Source organism: Dipodomys spectabilis, unplaced genomic scaffold (assembly GCF_019054845.1).
Source record: "Dipodomys spectabilis isolate Male_0828 unplaced genomic scaffold, ASM1905484v1 ptg000080l, whole genome shotgun sequence".
NCBI lineage: Eukaryota > Metazoa > Chordata > Mammalia > Rodentia > Heteromyidae > Dipodomys > Dipodomys spectabilis.
Window position 1 is genome coordinate 3,920,431 of NW_024870757.1, and position 23,253 is coordinate 3,943,683.

The 23,253-nt window shown below is 55.8% G+C and overlaps 2 protein-coding genes across 3 annotated transcripts; both read left to right on the plus strand.

The window, feature by feature from the left end:
• The first annotated feature begins 807 nt into the window (after positions 1–807).
• Positions 808–20,227, plus strand: Ppp6r1 (protein phosphatase 6 regulatory subunit 1). Of its 2 annotated transcripts, none has more exons than XM_042683150.1 (24): positions 808–926; positions 9,026–9,258; positions 9,757–9,943; positions 10,033–10,170; positions 10,253–10,318; positions 12,423–12,535; positions 12,670–12,783; positions 13,037–13,199; positions 13,295–13,447; positions 13,520–13,654; positions 14,176–14,240; positions 14,369–14,484; positions 14,570–14,655; positions 14,775–14,864; positions 14,946–15,043; positions 16,543–16,600; positions 16,694–16,863; positions 18,013–18,143; positions 18,233–18,404; positions 18,503–18,573; positions 18,668–18,722; positions 19,107–19,217; positions 19,299–19,370; positions 19,444–20,227. In XM_042683150.1, exons 2-24 carry the CDS (start codon positions 9,032–9,034, stop codon positions 19,445–19,447), a joined length of 2,595 nt encoding a protein of 864 aa, XP_042539084.1. In that variant the 5' UTR covers positions 808–926; positions 9,026–9,031; the 3' UTR covers positions 19,448–20,227. The 2 variants fall into 2 exon arrangements, with proteins under 2 accessions (XP_042539084.1, XP_042539085.1); XM_042683151.1 differs by lacking the exon at positions 808–926 and adding an exon at positions 1,561–1,583.
• A 271-nt stretch (positions 20,228–20,498) lies between these two features.
• Positions 20,499–22,786, plus strand: Tmem86b (transmembrane protein 86B). Its single transcript, XM_042683152.1, has 3 exons — positions 20,499–21,015; positions 21,381–21,618; positions 22,106–22,786. The coding sequence occupies exons 1-3, from the start codon at positions 20,968–20,970 to the stop codon at positions 22,486–22,488; spliced, it is 669 nt and encodes a 222-aa protein (XP_042539086.1). The 5' UTR covers positions 20,499–20,967; the 3' UTR covers positions 22,489–22,786.
• The last annotated feature ends 467 nt before the right edge of the window (positions 22,787–23,253 follow it).

A 23,253-nucleotide genomic window follows, 5' to 3' on the forward strand; every position in this document is an offset into this window, starting at 1 on the left:
GGAGGCGCCCCGCCCCCTCGTTATGTACCCAGCTGGGCTTTGCGCGGCTGCCCGTCCACAGCTAAGAATAGGGCCCGAGCACCGGACGCGAGCGGGGATCCGGGCCGCGCGGAGGCGTGGAGACGCGGCCACGGGCTCGGGGAGGGACCAGGCCAGAGCCGCAGGAGCGGCTGGGCTGGAGGACACGGAATGGCAGCAAGGAGCGGGAAATCCCGGAGCAGGACATTCACCGGTCTAGGGAAGGGAGTCCCGGAGACGCCCGCGGCGAGCCTCGGCGGCGCCTGCGCAGTGGACCGTTCAGGTTTCTACGGGGAGAGTCGGTTGGCGCCAACTGGCGCAGGCGCTCGGGCGGCGGCGGAATTCCGGAGTGGGCGGTAGCCGGCGTCCGGGCCTCGCGCGCATGCGCCCACCGGGAAGGCAGCGGGAGGGCGGGACCTCTTGCGTCCTCCCGCGCTCGGGGCATTGTGGGACGGTGGAGGTGCGTGCCGGTCGTCGGAGGCCCTGAGGAGGACTGCGGGGCCGAGAGGCCTGGCCCTTCGGCGGAGCTGCGGCTGAGGGAACGGCCTTTGACCACCGCACAGCCCCCACGGCCCGGCTTGCCCGCCCGCTCGGACTTCTGAGGTCCGAGGCGACTCCCCCCTCGCCCGCGTCCCGGAGGTGCCGGCCCGGGGCCTCGCGACGTCGCGCAGCGCCGCCGCCGGACGGGCGCGCCCGCCTCGCCGGCGCCCCCCGAGGGGCCCGCGCCGCCTCGCGACCCCCGCGCTCGGCGGAGCCCGGCCCGTGAGGCCCGGAACCTGCCCGTGACCCCGCCGCCGCCCCCGCCCCACACCCAAGGCCCCGCGACCGGGCCGGAGCTGCGGGCGGCGGGGCAGGGGTGGGCGCCCCGATGAGCCCCGAGTGCGAGGAGCCGCCGCCCCCCCTCGCAGGTGAGCGCGAACCTCGACCTGCCCGCGCCGCGCCTTCACCCCCCTCCCCCGGGGTCCCTTCACCATCCCGGGGTCCCCCCTTCCCGTCCCAGGTCCCTCCACCCCCGTCCCGCGGTCCCCCCTCCCCGTTCCGCGGTCCCCCTTTTCCGTCCCGGGGTCCCCATCCCCATCCTGGTCCTCCCCGTCCCGCGGTCCCCCTTCGTCCCGACGGCTTCTCCGCTGTACCCCCGTCCCCCGCGTCACCCAGTCATCTCCACCGGGTCTCCGTGTCCCGACCTCTCATTCCTGTACCGTCTCTCAGTCTATCCCAAATATCTCGACCCGTGGTCCCCCCAAGGCTGAGGCTCGCCCCAGTTCCCGTCCTGTGGTTCCCCAAGTTTCTTTTCCTGCCCCCCCCCCCCACCTTCCGTCTTGTGCTGGGACTCTCTTTAACTCCACCCCTCCCCCACGATTGGGCCCAGTCCTCCATCTCCCCAGTCTTCCTTTTGGGTGCCTTCAGCTTTTCTCCCCTAGACCCCGTCTCTCTGCCCTCCTCTCCCAAACCTTCTTGGGTGCCTTGGTCTCTCTGATCTCATCCTCAGGCTCAGGATCGCTGGAGAGTGGATTTTCCCTGTGTCTGGGAGTCGGTGTGCTCCCCGACCTGGCTCTGGAGGCCTGGTGAGGGCCTGGTGGGGAACACGGGGCAGAGCCCCCGGGGCAGACAAAGGCTCAGCTGGACAGTCACAATCGCCGTTGTGATGGGCAACCAGGGTGCCACCGCTGCAGGCCACGGGCAGTGGGAGAGACTGGCTGGCCGGATGGGTGGCTTTTTCTGTGTGGAAAGGCTGAGTAGGAGTTAGCAGATGGAGAGTGGGAAGAAGAGCTTTCCATGTGGAAGAACCAACATGTGCAAATATATGAAGGTGGGAAGGAACCGTAGTGGAGCCATGAGTGGGCTGTGTGGATGTGTTCAGAGGGCCAGGGGCAGAGTGGCTCTGCCTGTGGGCTTATCCAGGGCCTGGGTTTTGTAGCTCCCCCCCCCCCCCCCCCCCACCTGTACTGACCATTCAGGCCTTCTTTGTGTCAGGATGCACACACACACCCTCTACCTGTACTGACCATTCAGGCCTTCTTTGTGTCAGGATGCTTTTCTAAGGAAGCTGCTTTGTTTTGTCAGATGTGCTGGGTTCAAACCTGGTAAAACAATTGTCTTTACCCATACGATCGATTCCTCGCTGAGAGGTTGAGGAGGGTATAACCCTGAGCACCGAGGCACATGTTTGCATGGACTCAAGATTGAAGGTTGTGTGTGTGTGTGGGGGGCTTGTATACACATCCCTGGTAGTGACAGCACACAAGGATGTGCTCTGTGTGTCACCTTGCTGTGTACACTTTCTTGTGGTGGAAAGGCATTTGGAGTTGGCTCCTTCTGTTTAAAATGCTGTGCTCTTTGTTATTTAAAAACAAAAAACCCTTGCCCACCAATATCGTTTTGCAAAAGTTCAATTTGGGATTGGATAATGAGGAGGTAGTGGAGGCTAATTGGTTTAGAGAAAGACAGTGTCACACAGACAAGGTTCCTATCCTGGCTCTGACTTTCCAAGTGGTGAGTACTTGGACAAGTTGCTGAGGTCGCTGTGCCTCCTCCTGCCTAAGTGGGCACAGTAATAGGCTCAGCACAGAGGGCGCGGTTCTGGGGCTAAGTGCTAATGTTTGTAGATGCCTTTTACAGAATGCAGGGTGCAGTGAGCTCACCAGGATCAGTAGCTCTTAAGGACTGCTATTTTTTTTCAGATAGTGGGGGGTGTCTGCCTGGGGACCTTTAGCAATGTCTAGAGACATTTTTGTGTGTGTGTGTGTGTGTGTGTGTATGCTACTAGCATTTGGTGAATGTGACGGTCAGGGATGCTGTTCTTCAGCTTACGCTGTCCAGGACAGTCTCCACACAAATACCAACCCAGCTCCACATGTCACTAGTGTTGGTGGAGCAATCCCTGCTTTGATGCATTCATGTGATTTTTAGATTAGTTTTACCTGCTCCTAGCCTGGGTTTTATATTGTGATTTACCTTCATCTCTTTGGTGGCTTGCTTTCATTGGTCATGTGCATAGAGGAGAAATATGCCCATCTGCCAGGATATATGGCTGAGTGATCTTTGAAGATCCCCCCCACAACCCACTTTAATTTTCTTTAATCCAATAAACACCTTTGGATCTGGCTGTGCACTAGATCCTGGGTAATTGGTGTCAGTGGTAGGCAGGTATCCGAAAAGGCACATCCTGTCTCAGAGCGGAGATTCGTTGGCCTGAGTGGCTTCTTAAAGGATGTAGTGTTGTATAGAGGCCTGAAGGTCCAAGAGGAGATAGTTTGGCTCCAAGAACTGTCGGGAGGGTGGAGGGAGCAGCAAGCCAGGATGGGGCATTCAGGTAAGGCACCAGTGTACAGTGCCTGTGTAGATAGACTTGCAGCAAGCAAAAGTACCTGCTGGGTAGGCTGACACTCTTGTCAACATGCCAGACCCAAAGGGGTTTTCCCTTTGTGTACCAGTTTTATGGAGCCTTCCTGTGGGTATCAGACAGTCATCCTATCTGTGAGGTATTTGCCAGATGAGGAAACTGAGGTGCCATAGAGTTAGGTCCTTGATTAGGCCACACCAAAAATTTAGTTCAAGCCAGGCACCAGTGGCTTGTGCCTCTAGCTATTTAGGAGGCTGAGCTGTGAAGATTGAGGTTTGAAGCCAGCTTGGGCAAGAAAGTCAGACTGTTAACTCCCATTAATCACAAAAAAACTGGTAATGGCTAAGAAGATGGCTCAGTGGTAGAGTGCTTTCCTCACGTGCATGAGGCCCTGGGTTCAATTCCTAAGTGCCACATAAACAGAAAAGGCTGGAGGTGGCGCTGTGGCTCAAGTGGTAGAGTGTTAGCCTTGAGCTGAAGAGCTCAGGGACAGCGCTCGGGCCCAGAGTTGAAGCCCCACAACAGACCAAAAAAAGAAAAACACCTGGTAATGGAGCTGTGGCTCAAGTGGTAGAGCACTAGCCTTGAGGGCAAAAAGCTCAGGGACACCATCCAGGCCCTGAGTTCAAGCCCCAGGACCAGACAAAAAGAAAGAAAAAGATTGCTTAAATGGTTTGTTCCTGTAATCCCTGGTATGAGAGTGGCTGAGGTGGAGGATACTTTGGTCCAGGTTTGGCACACACACACAAAAAATTGAATTTAGGGCCTTTTTGGTGGGAAGAGCAAACACTTGCTATGTAGCCTAAGCTGGCCTTGAATCTCTGTCCTGCCTCTGCTGTCTCTTGAGTGCTAACATTGTAGATGGCTTCCATTTGGCTTTTTACTTTGGCTATTTCAAATCCATTTACTCATCTTTCCCTTTTTTCCTTTAAATGTTGGCTGGTCTGGGAGCTGAGTTCTGAGCTTGAGCCTTCCGGTCTCCTCCCAGTCCTTGGCCAAGTGTCCTTAGACTGTTTCCTAATTATTCCATCTCTCTGGGGTTAGGCTGTTACTTCCCCATCTTCCCCCAGGATTATGCCTTCTGCAGTCATGTACATGGCAGGTCCTGCTTGGGGATGGCTTCTGAACCACCCAGCCTTTTAAAGAGCTGTCAGGCCTGCTTTTTTTTTTTTAACTACTCCCCACCCCCGCCCCACTCCCCCCAGTCTGTTGTGGGGCTTGAACTCTGGGCCTGGGTGCTATCCCTGAGCTCTTCAACTCAAGGCAAGTGCTCTATCCCTTGAGCCACAGTGCCAGTTTCAGTTTTCTGGTGGTTCATTGGAGATGAGAGTCTCACAGACTTTCCTGCCCAGGCTGGCTTTGAACTGCAATTGTCAGATCCCAGCCACTTGAGTAGCTAGGATTACAGGCGTGAGAAACCAGTATCTGGCAGGCCTGCTTTTTTTTTTCTTTCTTTCTTTCTTTCTCTCTTTCTTTCTTCCTCTCTTTCTTTCTTTCTCTCTCTTTCTTTCTCTCTCTCTTCCTTTCTTTCTTTCTCTCTTTCTTTCTCTCTTCCTTCCTTTCTCTCTTTCTTTCCTGTCAGGGGTCCTAAACTTTGGGCTCTGTCCCTGAGCTCTTTAGCTCAAGGCTACCACTCTACCACTTGAGCCACAGCACCACTTCTAGCTTTTTTTGCTTATATGGTGCTGAGGAATTGAACCCAGGGCCTCATGCATATAAGGCAAGCGTTCTACCACTGAGTCACCTTCCCAGCCTCAGGTTTTCTCTGCTCCTGGAGTGCTTGGCCAGCCTGTGGACTGCCCGGATGCTGGAGCCTCTGCTGAACCTCAGAGCATTCAGGAACTGTCCTCATATGCCCTCCCGGAGGCCTCTGGTGGTGGCCTTTGACCTCCATTCTGAAGGCTTGGTCCCTGGGGCAGGTCAGGCAGGGCAGTGTTTGAAGAGACAGTAGTGGCAGCAGCAACAAAACAAGCCAGAGAGAGTGGTGTAGTTGGCAGGACAGGCTGAGGTAGTTTTCGTGTTTAATGGCTTCCCTTACAGTGGCTTCGTTTACAATTTCCCCTTCCGTTTGTAGCTAGAGTCATGGTTTTCAAACCGTTGCTAAAACCAGTGGTAGTCATTTCCGTTTTCTTGAAGTTGCTGAAAGTTGCAGCGGGTTGATGGGGGTGGCGGGCCGTGTGGTTCCAGCCTGAGTGTTTGAACGGTCCGAGGACAATACTGGGCTCACTTGGATAGACTTTGTGAGTCTCTTCACTATTTTTCTATTTTGAGAGCTGTCACCTAGGGTGGTGACCGTCTCTTACAGTTCTGTTGGAGAGGGCAGGGATGTGGTCTCAGGGACACCTGTGTTGTGTGGGGGCCTCCTGCCCTGAGTCACAGCAGCTCTTCCCGCTGGCTGTGTCTCTCACAGCCAGGGACACAAAGGCCTAGGTTAAGAGAATGAGAACAGCCTCTCCTGCCTGTTGGCAAGCTCATTAAGCGGGAAGGTGATGCTGAGAGTCAGGTGTAATAAATAAGGCTGAGGCAAATTGAAGGTTTGTGGGGAGGGAAAGGTTTTTCTCCCTTCTCCTCCCAGTTTTTCTGTATTGGCATCTTCATTGTTTAGAGCCTGAAAAGCAAAGTTTGCAAGGTGACAACTGCATGCATTTGACCCTGGTGATTCTGGAAGATCAACCTCGGTTAAATTCTCAAGGGATTGCCTGTTGGTGGAGCCTAAGCTTATGTGGACTTCCCTAGACACCACACCCCATATAGCCAGCACCTTCCTGACTGGTCCCTGAAAATGGAAGAGGTAGCCATGGCCTGTGTCCTTTAGCCAGCTGTCTGAGAAGTGAGTGGATGGGCTGGGTGCTGGGGGTTCACGCCTGTCATCCTAGCTACTCAGGAGGCTGAAATCTGAGGATCGCGGTTCAAAGCCACCCTGGGCAGGAAAGTCTGTGAGATTCCTCAGTTAACCACCAGAAAACCGGAAGTGGCACTGAGGCTCAAATGGTAGAGCGCACACATTGTGCTGAAGAGCTGAGGGACAGCGCCAAGGCCCAGAGTTCAGGCCCCATGACCGACCAAAAAAAAAAAAAAGATGGGCCTAGCTTTGAGAAGGGACCAGGGTATAATGGATTCTGCTGCTTGGTAGCTGGTAGGCTCTGTGTTCTTCTGCATCCCTTTCTGGGTGGGAACAATGGAAACCCTTAACCTTGTGTCTCCACTAGAAGCAAAGTAGTGAGAGGGTAGCTGCCTGGGTTTCCCAGAGGTGCTGGCTTGGCCCTGCCCCCACCCACTGTGTGAGGGGCTTATCTCCAGGATGTTGGTTTGAGGGTGGGTGAACCCACTGGAGCAGAACCTTGGTGAGTTTCAGCTCTGCCAAGCCAGCCTACCTGCCTCAGTATAGTGGCCCAAGACAGCTTTTTTTTTTCCGTATTATTTTTGTTGAAGTAGAATTCCTATGCCCTAAAGTTTATTCAACCTAAAGTCCACAATTAGGGGCTGGCAGTGTGGCTCAAGTGGCAGGGCACCTTCTTAGCAGTGCAAGGCCCCAAGTTCAAATCCCTATACTGTTCCCCCCGCCCCCCAAAAAAACCCCACAACACAATTCAGTAGTTCCCTAGTATATTTACAACTTTGTGGAACTATCAACAATTGATTTTATTTTTAATTTCTTTTTTCTCTTATGGTTGTTTTTAGAACATTTTAGAAAACCACCTCAAAAGAAACTGTTTCCATTAACAGTTGTTCTTCTAACTTTTCAACATCTGGCAACTTCACCTCTTCTGGGTGTGTCGTGTTGATGGCCTGTACAACTTGTGGCTCTTGGTGCCTGGCCTGGTTCTTTCAGCCCAGGAAGCTTCCTGCCCTGCCTGGTCTTACTGCCATGCAAGTCTCCCTTGTAGAGAAGGCTATGTGTTCTCCATGTTGAACTTCTTGTTGATTCCCACACTCACGGCTCCCCTTGGGCTTAGCAGTTGATCCTTGTGGTTACTCTAGTCCCAGGTACCCTGACAGTGCTTGGGAAGCCCCTTCCCATCCCATCTTCCCGCCCTTCCTTCCCTGCTGTTCACGTGCTATGTGAGAGCTGACTCACTACTACTAAGCCTCAGTTTTCTCATCTGTGACCAGGGTTCTTGTTGGCCTGATTTCCTCATTGCTAAGTGGGGGATACAAAGTAAGAAGGAGCCCCTGAGCTGGTCTGCCGAAACTAGGGCTTCCTGTGAAGTAGGAGCGCTTCTGCCTTCCTTCTCCATACCTGTGCCCTAAGGTTCCCTCCCCTGCCATTCCTTCCTCCCTACAGCTGGCAGGGGACAGGCTGGGGGGCTGGTGGGAATGATTTTACTTGGATTCCCCAGTGAGTAGATTGCCCCTATCTCATAGGCAAAGGTTGGTGACAACATGGTTTGGAGATAGGTGTCTGTCAGCTAATATTTGTGAGCATTTGCCATCACAGTGCTGGGTTCTATGCTACATGCATAAACCGGCATACCCTCGAGTTCAGTAACTTAGGGAAGGTTCTGGAATCAGTGCAGGTGTACCACAAGTGTGTCTTCACTGAGAGGAGTTTGCAGGCAGCTCTGAATGCGCTTCCCAGAGAGCATAGCAGGATGGTAGACAGGGGCAGGCCTGGGTGGCTTGGCAGGCTGGTTGGGGACTAGCCTCTGTACCTAACTTGAGGCACCTTCTGCTTGCTGTGCTGCCTCGCCTCTTCCCAGCTTCCTCCGAGGTAGGAGGAGGCAGCTGTGGTCAGTGCCTTGCCCTTGGCAAGATGCACATAGGTGCCCATCCTTGAGGCCATCCACCTTACCCAGGCTTCCATTTTCCTCCTGTGCGAGGGGTGGTGAGGAGTGGAAGTCATGTTCGGCAGCTGTGGACACGGGTTGGCTCTGCTGCCCTCGTTTCTGGAGCCTTATAGGCTCCTCATGAGGAGGAAGCTCCTTAGTGCTGGCTGGGCTCGGGGCAGTGCTGCTGTCTGTCTGTCGTCTGGTGCCCTGTGTGTGCTCCTTGTGGCTATGGAGCTGGGTGTTTGTAGCCTACTGTATTCCTCTGTTGAGGCTGTTTTTCTCGGCATGAATTTCTCTGGGCCCTGTCAGTGGCTATCCTGGGAGCTGACTGACCAGGACAGAAGTGGTGTTTGTCCTGTCCCAGGCAAGGGCGTGGGGTGACGGGTGAGATGATGGTTGGGTGTGTTTGTGTGTGCAGTGTCCAGGCAACAGCCGCAGCCTCCACGCACAGACTTCCTCTCTCCCCGTCACTGCCCCTCACAGCATGGGCACCAGCTGTGCACTGGTGGCCATGGGGCATTTGAATTTGTTCAGCAAATAGAGACTGCACTGAATTTGAAGCCAGAAGTTCAAGTGGTATCCTTGCTCAGATGGGGATGATGGACATGGGTTTGGGACAGGCTGAGGTCACTGGGCGGTGTTGGGCCTCTCCCCGCGGGCCCCACATGGTCCACGCTGAGGCCTTTGCTAGGTCTCCCTCCTGAGGAGGGTAGAGGACACCTTGCCCTGTAGGAAAGGGAGCTAGGCTGGAGGCAGTGGCTGGGGCTTCCAGGCGGGCCTATTTCCTGTTGGGACACCGAACATGTGTGATGTGGTGCTGAGTCCAGGACCATGGTGGGGAGGGATTGGTGGCTCCCAGACTCAGGGGTCTGACATGTGGATTGTGGTACTGCAGGGCGCCATGTTTTGGAAGTTTGACCTGCACACAAGCTCGCACCTGGACACACTGCTGGAACGGGAGGACCTGAGCCTTCCTGAGCTGCTGGATGAGGAGGACGTGCTGCAGGAGTGCAAGGTTGTCAACCGAAAGCTGCTGGACTTCCTACTGCAGCCGCCCCACCTGCAAGCCATGGTGGCCTGGGTCACCCAGGAGCCGCCCATCAGTGGTGAGGAGCGACTGCGCTACAAGTGAGTCCCCACCCACTCCTGCACTCAGGAGCTGAGGTTTGGGGGTGAGGGATCTGGGTGGGAGGACCAGGCTCTGCCTGGGCAGGCTTTAAGATCCACACTGCTCCCATTCTAGACTCAGAGCCCTTTGCCACTCACATTTTATGTTAGCCACTCCCTTCTGCTTTTTCGTGGTGTGTGTGTGTGTGTGTGTGTGTGTGTGTATGTATACGTGTGTGCATGTGCTGTGTGCGTGTTATTGTTTCCCCCTTCAGTACCAGGGTTTCAATGCATTTTGCTTGCTTGCTTGGCTGGTGCTCTGCAGTCCAGGTTTTTGCCGGTTATTTCAAGATATATTCTTACAAACTTTTGCTTGGCCTGGTGTGGAACTACAGTTTCCAGACCTCAGCATCCAGACCTCAGTGGTTAGGTGCTGTGGGCACCCAGCAATTTCCAGTGTATAAAGATGGGCCTCCTTCCACCCCCATGAGCCCCTCATTGTGTGTGTTCCCTTCCCAGGTACCCCAGTGTGGCCTGCGATATCCTGACCTCTGATGTGCCCCAGATCAATGACGCCCTGGGTGCAGATGAGTCCCTCTTGAACCGGCTCTATGGCTTCCTGCAGAGTGGTGGCAGCCTCAATCCTCTGCTTGCTAGCTTCTTCAGCAAGGTCATGGGGGTCCTCATCAACCGCAAGACGGATCAGGTGCCTGCCACCCCTCGGCACCCAGACGGGGTGGAGGGCGGAGGGCTGGGTTTGAGAGCCTGTGCCCTGATGCTGCCCTGTGCCCCCAGCTTGTGTCCTTCCTGCGCAAGAAGGATGACTTTGTGGACCTGCTGCTGCGACACATAGGCACCTCAGCCATCATGGACCTCCTCCTGCGCCTGCTCACCTGCGTGGAGCGGCCACAGCTGCGGCAGGATGTCCTCAATGTGAGAGGGCCTGCTTCGGGGGGGGGGGGGGGGGCGGTGGCACATGGCTGGGGACCTGACAGCCCCTGCCCTTGTCCCTCAGTGGCTCAATGAGGAGAAGATTGTCCAGCGGCTGATCGAACAGATTCACCCATCGAAAGATGACAATGTGAGTGCCGCGGACATAGCCCGGCTCCTCCCTCCCGCCGTGCCCACACCCTGCTTACCCCCTTTAAAGGGCACATGGCAAGAAAAGGGTGCAGTGTACCCACTTGTGTGTCCACATCTCCTTGACCACTGTGGGGGCCTGAGGGATAAGGGCAAGGATGGGGCCTGAGCTGCATGCTGGGATAAGCTCCACTCTCTGCTCACGTCCTGAGAACTGCTTTTTTTTCTTTTGTTGTGGGGCTTGAACTCTAGGCCTGGGCAATGTCCCTCAGCTCTTCAGCTCAAGCCTAGCGCTCTACACTTGAGCCACCGTGCCACTTCCGGTTTTCTGAGTGGTTTATTGGAGATAAGAGTCTCACGGATGTTCCTGCCTGGGTTGGCTTTTGAACCTTGATCCTCAGATATCAGCCTCCTCAGTAGCTAAGATGACAGGTGTGAGCCACTGGTGCCTGACCCTGACAACTTTTGTGACAGTCTACCAGGAGAACAGTGCATACATTTCGCCTCCCAGAGTTCTAATTCTGTAGCTTTCAGCATACTCAAAGGGTTGTAGAACTGTCACCACATCAAATTAAAGCATTTTTATACTGCAATTAAGAAACCTTGTGATCAGCTGGGCACTTGGTGGTTCACACCTGTAATCCTAGTTACTCAGGAAGCTGAGATCTGAGGACTGAAGTTCAGAGCCAGCCTGGCAGGAAAGTCCCTGAAAGACATTTTTTTTGTTGGTCATGGGGCTTGAACTCTGGTCATGGGCACTGTCCCTGAGCTCCTTAGCTCAAAGTGAGCCCTCTACCACTTTAAGCCACAGCGCCACTTTTGGTTTTTCTGGTGGTTAATTGGAAAGAAGGGTCTCACGGACTCTTTGCCTGGGCTAGCTTTGAACTGTGATCCTCAGACCTCAGCCTCCTGAGTGTGTAAGATTATAGGCGTGAGCCACTGGTTCCTGGCCTTTTTAAATTTATTTTTATCATTAGTTACCATCAGTTTTATTATAAAAGAGATAGGGAAATTATGTACATGATAGAAGATCTGAGGCCTTCCATGGCATGGGCAGCTTCACATGATGCCATTTCAACCATGTGGCCACGCTGCATGCTTGCCAAGAGTCTCATCATTCCTAAAGGAAAAATAACCCTTGTTATCTAGAACTACTCCGGTGCCTCCATACTCTGAGAGAAGAACTTTATCTCCCACTTTCACACTAACTGGCTGAATCTCTCCACCCTTTCCTTTAGAGCCCAATCCCACAGGCCACTACTGTGGCTCGCAGTACTTTTCCTTGGGACTTTTCTGGAAGCATAATGCCTCCTTCGGTTAGTTTTAGGTGCACTCCTTTTGACCAACAGTTGGTCAAACAGGAAGAAACTTCCTAAACATTTGTCCAGCCATGACTCTTGTGTTTACTACTCAGACCCCTGAGGAGACTCTTAAGTAGAACTCTTAACTAGAAAACTAGAGTGGTGGGCTGGGAAGGTGGCTCAGTGGTAGAGTGCTTGCTTTGCATGCATGAGGCCCTGGGTTCGATTCCTCAGCACCACATAAACAGAAAAAGCCGGAAGTGTCACTGTGGCTCAAGTTGGTAGGGTGTTAGCCTTGAGCAAAAAGCTCAGGGAGGGTGCTCAGGCCCTGAGGTCAAGCCCCAGGACTGACAAAAACAAAACAAAGCACAAACACCTTAGTTATTAGCAGTCCTCTACTTTTACTCATACCTCTGCTCCTAGCACAAGTACTTCTGTCTCTGGACATTTCTCTTCTACACGTCATACAAATGGGACCACACACTACAGCATCCTCTTTTCTCAGCCTCTTTATCTGGGCATGGTGTTTTCAAAGTTCATTTGCTGAGATGGTAGTTCAGTTGTAGAGCACTTACCAAGCATGCCGTGGGCCACTATTGGGGAAAACAGCAATGAACGCCCTCATTGTGTTGGTCAATGCTACGTTCCTTTTCTCAGCTGCTGTGGAGAGGATCTAGTGTGAAGTGCTCACGTGTGTGTACACCTGTCTCCTTTCTGGAAGCCTTTGCACCTCCTCATAGCACATGTGTGTGGCTCTGCTTGTGGAGGGTCAGCTTGTGATGGGTACTTTTTCCTCCTCTCCAGCAACATTCCAACGCATCCCAGTCCCTGTGTGACATCACCCGCCTGAGCCGAGAGCAGATGATCCAAGGCCAGGACAGCCCTGAGCCAGACCAGCTGTTGGCTACCCTGGAAAAGTGGGTTTGCAAAACGAGTGCCAGGACCCAGCAAGCAGGGCGGTCTCAGGACAGCCTCTACCCTCCCTGATCTCTGATCTCCCCTCCCTGTAGGGAGATCCCCAGCCTCTCTCTGACCTCCTCTCTCCCCCCAGGCAGGAAACCATTGAGCAGCTCTTGAGCAACATGTTCGAGGGGGAGCAGAGCCCGTCTGTCATCGTCAGTGGAATCCAGGTGCTGTTGACCCTGCTGGAACCCAGGAGGCCAAGGTGAGGGGACTGGCCAGAGACTGCGGGGCCTCTGCTAGAGCCATTACAACTCCCCAGACTCCAAGGTCTGGATGGTCACTGGGCAGACGAGTGGCTGCTCTAGACTCCTTGTTGATTCCCAGCCAGAGGCTGTTCCTCCTCTACTTGCCTGACCTGTCCAGATGACTGGCACCCCGGGAACATGGCTGCACCCTTCGTATACCATGCACAGGCTTGTCTGACTCAACTGTCCTCCATCCTCCCCCTGCCCCAGGTCCGAGTCTATGACCATGAACAACTTCTTCAGCAGTGTGGATGGGCAGTTGGAGCTCCTGGCCCAGGGGGCCCTGGACAGTGCCACATTCAGCCCAGGTGTCCTGAATGCTTTGCGCCCTCGACTTGGCTGCTTCCACCAACTCCTGCTTGAGCCTCCCAAGGTTGGGAACATGAAGAGTTCTGTGGTCTTGAAAGGAGGTGGGTGGAAGAGAATGTGGCTTTGGGCCCTGAGCCCCCTGTTTCCCTGTTCCTGCAGCTTGAGCCTCTACAGATGACCTGGGGCAGCCTTGCCCCGCCTCTGGGCAACACGCGGCTGCATGTGGTCAAGCTCCTGGCCAGTGCCCTGAGTGCCAATGACGCTGCCCTAACACAAGAGCTCCTGGTTCTGGACGTGCCCAACACCTTGCTGGTACGGGGTCTGGGGACTGGGGCGTGGAGGTGGGGCGGGTTGTCTCCAGTACTAGCCTGTGCCCCACTGTAGGACCTCTTCTTCCACTACGTCTTCAACAACTTCCTGCATGCACAAGTGGAGGTTTGTGTGAGCGCCATGCTGAGCTCAGGGCCCCATCCTGACAGCAGCTCTGACACATCAGTTCCAAACCCTGTTGTGAAACATGTGAGTTGGGACTCCCTGCTCCCTGACCTCCCTCCAGGGCTCCTTCTCCCAGAAGGCCCTCCCCTTTCCTTTCTCCCACCTTCTTTGAGCAGTATCCCTGTCTGCACCTGGGGGTGTCAGGGTTCATTAGGCAGCAGAGGTGAGGATGCTGGGACCTCGTGTGAGCTGGGAGGGTGGAGGCTGTGTGCACAGTGCTGCATGCTCCCTGTAGAGATCCAGAGACAGTGCTGCGTGGGGTGGTGCCTGCCAGAAGTGTCAGTACTCAGGAGATGGGAGGATCATCAGTTCAAGGCCAGCTTAGACTAGACAGCCGGACCCTGTCTCAGTCATAAAACCAAAACCACAAAACTGCCAGATGTCTTTGGCCTCTGTTATGGCCTGGGGAAATGTCCTTACCAGGTCAGGTCCCCCTTGCTGCTGCTGAGCTTCCTGAGAACAGGCCCCTGGGATACTCGCTGAGTATGACCCCTGAACTACCCCCTGAGTACGACCCTGGGCTGAGCCCAGCTGCTCTCTTGCAGCTACTGCAGCACTGCTGCCTGGTGGAGCGGATCCTGACATCCTGGGAGGAAAACGACGGCGTGCAGTGAGCACAGCTTCCATGGATGGGTGGACAGGGAGGGGAGAGGGAGGATGAGGTGGTGGGGAGGGCTAGAAGAAGGCCTGAGGCACCTGGTGTCCAGCCTGCCGTTCAGCTGTGGCCTCCACGCTCAGGTCTGGGGGAGGCCCAAGGAAAGGCTACATGGGCCACTTGACGCGTGTGGCCAACGCACTGGTGCAGAACATGGAGCAGGGACCCAATGCCGAGCAGCTAGGGCAGCTGCTAAAGGGTGAGGCATGCTGGCTGGGGCTGTGGGGGTTGGGGTGTCTGAGGCTTCCAGAACCCGCAGACACCTTACCACCCCTTGTATGCAGAATTGCCAGATGAGCAGCAGGAGCGGTGGGAGATGTTTGTGTCAGGACCCCTGGCTGAGACCAACAAGAGGAACACGGTGGATCTGGTGAGGTCCCCGGTCCCCGTGGCACCCTGTTTTCCTCCTTAGCCAGCCCCCCAGGCCCACCTGCATGCCCTCATCTGGGGGCTCCCACAACCCCTGACTCCTCACCGCTCTGTCCTCAGGTGAACACCAACCATCTCCATTCCTCCAGCGATGATGAGGATGACCGGCTCAAGGAGTTCAACTTCCCCGAGGAGGCCGTGCTGCAGCAGGTGGGCTTGAGGCTGTGCCAGGCCACAATGGGGGTCTGCCTGCCCTGGAGCCCCTCCAGCACCAACCTCTGCCCCTTGCAGGCCTTCATGGACTTCCAGATGCAGCGCATGACCTCGGCCTTCATTGACCACTTTGGCTTTAATGATGAAGAGTTTGGGGAGCAGGAAGAAAGTGTGAAGTAAGTGTCCCTTGCACAGGTGTGGGCTCTGCCCTGCCTGTCACAGCACGTGCTGTACCTGTATATGTGGAATGGCGGTCCTGTTCACTTCATGATGCCACACGTGTCCGCCTGCTGTCCACCATGGGCAGTCATCTGTTTATGTACCATGGCCCAGTCTGCAGATACTTCTGAGCTTTCCCAGCCATGGCCTGAAACCGTGTAGTCTTCCTCCCCACGCTGAAGGCCAAGAGCATGAGCAGACACCCTCAGACTGAGGACAGGTAACAGGGCATGGTGCCTCAGTGAGACTGAGTGCTTCAGTGTCACTACCAGCAGAGAGCTGCTGCAGACAGCGGGCGAGGCCCGGGATGGTGGCAGAGCATGGTGAGGGCTGTTGTGCCATGTCTCCACAGTGCCCATCACTTGCCTCTGAACAGGGCTTTAGATCTCACATAGCCAGAAATATGGAGGGTTTCATTAAACTCCAAAGATGATTCTTAGTTCACTGTAGAATTTAAGCCCCAGATTGTAGGACTGTCAAGATATGTTGCTAGCTTGCCCAGTGTTCTCACATTGGGTATCAGCGCCCCCTGTCAGGTGTGTTCCGGGAAAAGTCCTTTCACAACACTGTACACTCCCACTAAAGACAAGAAAGCATAGCGGGCTGCTACTCAGGAAGCTGAGACCTGAGGATCAGTGTTTGATGCCAGTCCAGGCAGCAAAGTCTGTGATTCTTATTTATAACCACCAAAAAAGTGGAGCTGTGGCTCAAGTGGTAGAGCACCTTGAACAAAAAATTTCAGGGACAGCGCTAAGTTCAAGCCTCAAGACCAGCACACACACACACACACACACACACACACACACACACACACGCACACACGCACACGCATGCACGCGCGCATGCACACACACACGTATAGCAACCACAAACCCAAAGCCTGCTTGGATAAGTGATTCTGTAGCACTCTGCAAACTGGGTGTGCCCCATTCTCACACTAAGTGGCTGGTGAGAGGGAATGACTGGAACCAAATCACAACAGTCAGTTGTTGCTCCGAGGGGAGACACCAAAGTGTATTTAAACTTCTTATGGTCACACCTGTCAGTCTTACACCCGTCAAACCACACATGGTAGTGATTCTATTTCCTTGGTTTTATGGGGTTCCACAGAGTTAGGTGACTTGCTGTAGGCTGCCCTGGGGACGGGTGCAGGAATGGGGTTCGGAGCTTCCTGCACTGCATGCATGCCCCCTCCATTCCTGACTGCACGCCGTGGTTAGTGTATTTGTGTTAAGTGTTTCACGGAGGACACATCCTCTGTAGCTATGAGAATGGAGCATGCTGGGAATATGTGACAGGTAAGAGTTCTGTGAGGATTGAAGATGGGGTACATACCCGTTTCAGGGAGCAGATGAACTTGCAGCGAGGAGTCGTGTAGGTGAGGTTAAAGAATGTGACCTAACAATGCTGCCCCCACCCCGTGGCTGGCTCACCATACTCCTACCTTCTCTTCTAGTGCACCGTTTGACAAGACCGCCAACATTACCTTCTCCCTCAATGCTGATGATGAGAATGTAAGCACTGCTAACCCGTCTGGGTTGTGCCCAGTGGGGGTGTCGTGGGAGGGCCGCAGGCAGTGTTGACCCCTCCGCCTCTCTGCACCACAGCCCAACGCCAACCTGTTGGAGATTTGCTATAAGGACCGCATCCAGCAGTTTGATGATGATGAGGAGGAGGAGGAGGGCCAAGGCTTGGCAGAGTCTGATGGAGAATACGGTGCCTGGCAGAGTGGCCAGCCGTCAAGGGCATCCCGTGCAGGCCAGCCACCTGGTGTCCGGTGAGCCAGCCAGCCTCCCACAGCTCAGCTCCCGTGTGTTAGGGGCCTCAGAGCTCTCAGATGTATGGGGACTAGGCTGACGTGCATGAGGAGGTCAGGAAGGTGTATTGGAGTATTGCTTGGGCTGCCTGAGTGTTGCTTGGGGTGCCTTCATCTTGAGTGTTAGAAACCCAGTAGAGACAGACTGCAAAAGGGACAGGGCACTTTCTCCTATAAAGGGCATAAGATGACTCCAGGCAGTATCCCTCTCCTTGTTCGGGGAGTGGGGGGCATGACCACATTCCTCTGGAGGTGGTGACAGCTTGTGCTCTGGTCACTGTGATCAAGTAGATTAGTGTTGTGCATACTAGCTGGCATGAGCACTGACTCATGGCTCCTTGCCCTGTGATGTGTGGAGTGCTTGTTACAGTTGATTGGGGACATGTGCACTGGATCTGGGAAAGCCCGGATCCGGAGTCGTTTCCTGGCTCCTTGGGTGCTCTCTGCCAGCCACTGCCCTCTCTCCAGGGACATTCTGCCCACAGATCCACCTTGCCTCTTCTCTGCAGAATTATACAAGTTGAATATTCTCTATCTGAAATGCTGTCTTGGCTTTGGAGCATTTCACATGCTGGACATGGTCTGCCACTGTCCTAGTGCCAGCCCTGGTGGTGGTGTGGGCCTCCTCTTGCTGCCTTGTGGCAGGCGGGCAAGCAGGCAAGCAGGCAGGCAAGCAGGCAGGCAGGCAGGCAGGCAGGCAGGCAGGGTTAGGGTTAGGGTTAGGGTCAGGGTCAGGCTCTCATGTGGGCCCAGCCTTTGTTGGCTGGTTCTAGAGCAGATGGGCCTTTGGACAGGTTCTTGTTCACTAGTAAGGATGAGGTGGTGATTCGTGTGTTTTCATGTAAGTGTGTTGTAATGATGAGGTGTGTCCGTAGCTACAGGTGCCGGCCATTCCCAGGGCTGAAGACACAGCTCCCTGGAGGCCAAGTGCTGGCATTCCTGCCTAGAGGCTGTGATAGGGGTACCCCCTCACCACTGCTGCTCCCTCCTTGCCCTCTGGCCTCAGCACCTGTATGCCCTGGGGCTCAGTGGCCCTTCCTGCCTCCTGTGGCCATGTGGGGTCAGTGGCCTGGTCCCACGTGGCTTCTAATGAGGCAGTGTCTGGGGCAGGAGTGGAGGCAGCACGGACAGTGAGGAGGATGAGGAGGACGAGGATGACGAGGACGAGGAGGGGGACCGCCGGGGAGCCTGTGTGGGGGCTGGCCCTCCGTTCTGCTCCAGCCCTGGATCTCAGCCTCTCAGTGAGTGTCGAGCGCTTGTACTCTGTGTTCTGGGTGTGTGCCTGTCTGTGGCAGGCAACAGCTCACTCTGCTCCTGCTCCCTGCCCCAGGCCCAAACTGGAGAGCCACCTTTGACACAGTGCCTGTGGATACCCTAACGGGTCCCCAAGTCTCCAGGGAGGAGGAGCTGCACGCTGGGCCCCCAGCCCCCATGGTGTCTCTCAGCATGTCCCTCGCCCAGAGTGCGACCACTTCTCCAGTCCAGGATGCCCTGGAGCTCAGGTGGGGACTGGTGGGCAGGTGAGCTGGCACCTACGCCTGGGCTGAGCTGCAGTCCTGGTGCTGACCATGGCTGTGCCCTTGGGTCCTCCCTTGCTCAGGTCTCAGGATGCCAGTACCGCCTCAGCACCTCAGGAAGCCGCTGAGGCCCTCGAGGGCGTGGAAGCCCCGGGTAAGTCATGCCTTCCTTTCTTCCCTCCCTCCCGGGGGGCTGGGTGCCCAGCTGGTGGGGATGACAACTGACAGTCTGTCCTCTCCCTCCATAGCCCCCGACCCGGGCACCCTGCGTGGGATGTGCTCCTCCCCCAGCTCCTTGGACAGGTGACCAGTGGGGGCCCCTTCTGTGCTATTGGTGGGGGTGAGGGAGAGGAGGGCAGAGAAAGCCAAGCCTTATCTATCCCTGACCTGCCAGTAGCTGAGTCCTGCCTCATTATCATTAACCCCTGTGCTGGGTGGACTTTTCTCGTGAGTGTGGTGGGGGGGCTCATGTGAGAGCCTCAGCCTGCATCAGGAAGAGCTTCTACAAAGGTGGCAGGTGGAAAGGAGCTGGGGTCACACACCTTGTCAGCTGCCTGGGCCTTGTAGGCATGTGGGTGGTTCTCGAGACCCCTTCTGGAGGGGGTAGCCGGCCCTGGCAGGCTGGGTTCTGGATGCATCTACAGGTGCAGTGGAGGGGACTCATGCCCATGCTGTTCTTGCCCACAGTGCAGCCAGAGACCCCTCTACCTCTGTCCCGGCCTCCAGGACCCAGCAACACCCCCGGTCCAGGGACGGGGGAAAGAACCCAGAGACTTTGAGCTTTCCTGAAAGCCAGAGGTGAGCCTCAGAGTGGATTGTGGGAGAGGAAGGGAGGGTTAAGTGGGGCAGGGAAGTGACCCAGGTCCTCTTTCCTGACAGTGCTCAGGCCCACGAGCCTCCGCCTGTGCCCAATGGCTCTGCTCCTGGAGGGCCCGGCTCCCCGGACTCCCAGTGAGTGTGCGGCAGCCTGGGGGTCGGGCAGTGGCGGGCGCCTGGACACTCAACCTATGTCTCCTGTTCCCAGGTAGCTGCCGCATGGCAGTGGTGGCCAAATCTCGCGTCCTTCCCGTGGACCCCGGCGAGGCAGCGTGTCCTCGATGGGCGCCCTGTCCTCACCATCCCCTCCATTCTTTCTGGACTGCCTGGAAGCTGGCGCCAGAGAGACAGAACCCTCACCCATTGCACTGAGAAGAGAGATTACGGAGCTTTGCCTCCTAGAATAAAGAGAATCACATAGAGAAAGAGAGACGTATATTATATATATATATATATATATATTATATGTGTGTATGTGTGTATATACATATACATGTGTGTATATACACGTGCACACATATATATATTGAAGAGGAGAGAGGGAGCCAGGCTGTGCTGGGGCTGGGCTTTGAAGCACACTCCCATCTGTCTCAGTGGGGATTGTGCTGGGGTCCCAAGGCCAACACCACTCCTGTCCTGTGCTGTGCTCTGTGCTCCGGTGCAGACCCCATACCCAGCTTTCAGCTCAGGTCCACCGGGGGCAGCTAGTGATGGCATCAGAGGGCCCTGCCCAGGGGGTTGTGCCTTCGCCAGACCCTGCCCTCTGACCCAGGCACCTGACCCCAAGAAGTGGGGCCTCCCTGGCAACATCCCTAGGGACCCTACCCTGAGTCGGGTCGGCTGGGTCCCCTGCGCCAAGGGTATGGGGTCCCAGCCCTGCTGCCAAGTGACCTTGTCCCGGCTCCCCCTCCCCCAGGCTGGTGTGAGTATGTGTGTGTGCTGAGCTTCTATTTCATATTGCAAATATAAATAAAGGAAGACAGTTTACGATTCCTGGTGGCAAGAGTGGTGGAACTGGGGTGGTGAGGTTGTGAACCTCACTGGACAGCAGTCCCGGGAGGTGGGGACATTCAAAAGAGGCAGGGACTCCAGAAGGAAGAGACCTAGCCTGGACCATCTCTGGCGCTGGTGCACAAACCCTTGGACCTACTCGGGCAGGTTGGGTGGGGGGCTTCGAGGGCCGGGAGAGCTGTCCACGTGCCCCTAGTGGGGGGGGGGGGCTTGTGTGTTGCCTGGGTGAGGGGGACATAATGGCCCAATGGTGGGCCAATGCACTGGGACCAGTACACTGGCCCCCATCTTCCACATGGGAGGCTGAGAGCCAGGCACTGACACCAGTGGCCCTCATCCACGAGAAGGCTCACTTGCATGTGTACAGTTGAGCGAGGCTTGAGCCAGTGTTGCCTGTGATCTCATCCAGTGCTCTTGGGAGCAGGAGCCCAGTCCACCTGCAATGGGCACTGGTCAGCTTCCACACCCACAGGCCTGCACCGCTTGCTTTGAGCAGAGTCCAGGGCCCCTTGTGCTTGGCAGAGGCTGTGGGAGAGGGCGGGGAGTCCTTGGATCTCAATGTGCACCTTATCAGGTGCCCTGGCAAGGCCATCTAAGGTGGGGGCAGCATCTCCCCGAGCCTTCTTATCAGTCAGAGTCCACAGGACGGTCTTTGGGTTAACGTATAACTAAGAGACCGCCCCTCCACCCTGTGAAGCCACTCTGGGTGTCACGGACCAACATGGACGCTAGGAAAAAGGGGGTGCCCTTGAAGACGTCTGTGGTCCAAGTGAGAGCCTACAGAGGCTGGGGGCAATGGGATGGGAATCAGTAGTTGTGGGGAGGCTGGTTTGGGAGACCTGGTTTTGGTCTTTGGCAGGAGACCTGGGCGGCAGGTCACCAGGGAGACTGGACATCCTGATCCTCAAAGAGACAATCTGGGCGGCTCGGGGTGGGGATGGGGAAGAAGCCCGGAGAGCTTGGTTGAGATGGTATTGCCTCACGCAGCCGGCTCCTCCAATCCTCCTGCCTCACACTCCACTGGAGACCCATTGTGATGGGTGGGGTTGAGGGCTGGGCTCCCAAGAGGTTCAGCAGCTTGCCCCTCCTCTGGGCACCTGTGGGACCCGTTGATCTCCCTCTGCGCGTCTACAGGTCTGCCTGTGGCTGAGCCCCTTCTTCTTCGCCTGTGCCATCTACTTCCTGGTCTGGATTCCAGAGAGCCACCAGTCCTGGGTCAGCGCCCTGGTCAAGTGCTTGCCTGTTCTTTTCCTGGTGGTGTTCCTGTGGGCTGTGGCCCCGGGCAGGGCCTACACTAGGCTACTCCAGGGAGCACTTGTGTGCTCAGCGGTGGGGGATGCCTGCCTCATATGGCCCGAGGCCTTCATCTATGGTGAGTGAGGGTTAAGGGTGCTAGGTGGGGTCCGAACCTGTTGCACAGCCAGACTACTGCTCAGAGCTGCAGGGGGCAGAAGTGGTGGGTTGGGCCCTGGAGGAACATAGGAGAGGGCGAGGGGGTCTCAATGAGTGTCCAGCAGGTAAGTAAGGCCTTGCCAAGGAGGGGATGGTCCTTAGGAGTCTTGAAGGAAGGAGGTGCCCGGGCACCTTGGGGTGGGGAGGAGGAGGAGCTTGCTGAGCCAGGAGATCACAATGGAAAGGGCCTTCTGGCTGGCAGGCTAAGGGTGCAAGGCCTCACAGATGGCGGGGGTCTGGGGGGCACAGAGCAGACCTAGGACGCGGCCCTGCCTAAGAAGGGTCTGAGGGTGAGGTGCGCTGGGCCCATGGCCTCGGGGGCAGTGTCTGCACCCAGTCCTCGTCACAGCCAGGGCATTGATGGTGGCGAGTGGCGCTTGGCTCCCACACGCTCATCTCTTCCCCAGGCATGGTTGCCTTCGCTGCTGCCCACCTCCTCTATCTCCAGGCCTTCGGCCTCTCACCCCTGAGGCTGAGTTTGTTGCTGTGCCTCCTCCTGGCATCTCTGGTGTACTACGGCTGCCTCCTGCCACACCTGGCACCCAGCATGGTGCTGCCTGTGGCGGCCTATGAGCTGGTCCTGACTACCATGCTGTGGCGGGGCTTGGCCCAGGACGGGTGTACAGCGTGGGGCGCCCTGCTCTTCACCTTCTCTGACGGGGTACTTGCCTGGAACAGCTTTGCCCAGCCCCTGCCTCATGCTCGCCTGGTGATCATGGGTACTTACTACGCGGCCCAGGCCCTCCTTGCCCTGTCAGCCCTCACAAGCTGGGGCCTCAAGATGCACTGACGAGGGCCCAGACAGTCAAGGGTCACCCCATTCTGTCTCACAAGGACCCCCAGATTGGCCCACCCTGGGAGGCTTACAGCAATAATACTCTTTAGTGCTAGAGACATTTGTGTGTGGCTGGCAGAATCAGTCTTATCTCCTGGCTCAAACTACCTCCACTCAGTTCTGAGTCTGGATTCCAGGGCCCCCACACTGCCTCCTTGGCCACTGCTGCTTCTGCTTCTGGTCATCAGCCACCGAGCGCCTGTCCCTTCTCACCCCAGGCTTTTTTGTTGCTTAAATAAAGGCCTTGAAACTGCAGTGTCACAGTTATTTTGGGAAGGACATTGGGATGACAACCATTTGTACACCTTCCCTCCTTTCCTCCCTCTTTCTACTTTCTTCTCCTGCTTTTACTTTCCTTTTTTAAAAAATATTGTTTTTGTGCTGGTACTGGGGCTTGAATTCTGGGCCTGGCCACTGTCAGCCTTTCTGGTCAAGGCTGGCATGCTACCACTTTAGCCACAAGTCCACTCGGACTTTGCAGCCTGGGCTGACTTTGAACCTTCATCCTCAGATCTCAGCCTCTCCTGAGTGGCACCATCTGTAGCATGGTGGGGAAAACACCTCGTGGAAAAGTGCCTCATGGGTTCTTTGGTGTTTGTCAGTACTGGGGTTTGTGCTTGCGACTTTGCTTTCGCCAGTCCTCTGCAGCGTGAGCCCTGCTCCCAGCCCTTCTTGCCTTAGTTACCCCACAGGGCCTCATGTCTGCAAATGGTTGAGAAG

Excerpts from the sequence above, each read along its gene's own strand:
- Ppp6r1 (XM_042683150.1), top strand. The coding sequence starts at position 9,032 with ATGTTTTGGAAGTTTGACCTGCACACAAGCTCGCACCTGGACACACTG. Across the intron at positions 13,655-14,175 it reads CAAACCCTGTTGTGAAACAT|CTACTGCAGCACTGCTGCCT; the intron begins GTGAGTTGGGAC and ends GCTCTCTTGCAG. Across the intron at positions 18,144-18,232 it reads CCCTGGATCTCAGCCTCTCA|GCCCAAACTGGAGAGCCACC; the intron begins GTGAGTGTCGAG and ends TCCCTGCCCCAG.
- Tmem86b (XM_042683152.1), top strand. The coding sequence starts at position 20,968 with ATGGACGCTAGGAAAAAGGGGGTGCCCTTGAAGACGTCTGTGGTCCAA. Across the intron at positions 21,016-21,380 it reads TGAAGACGTCTGTGGTCCAA|GTCTGCCTGTGGCTGAGCCC; the intron begins GTGAGAGCCTAC and ends GCGCGTCTACAG. Across the intron at positions 21,619-22,105 it reads GCCCGAGGCCTTCATCTATG|GCATGGTTGCCTTCGCTGCT; the intron begins GTGAGTGAGGGT and ends TCTCTTCCCCAG.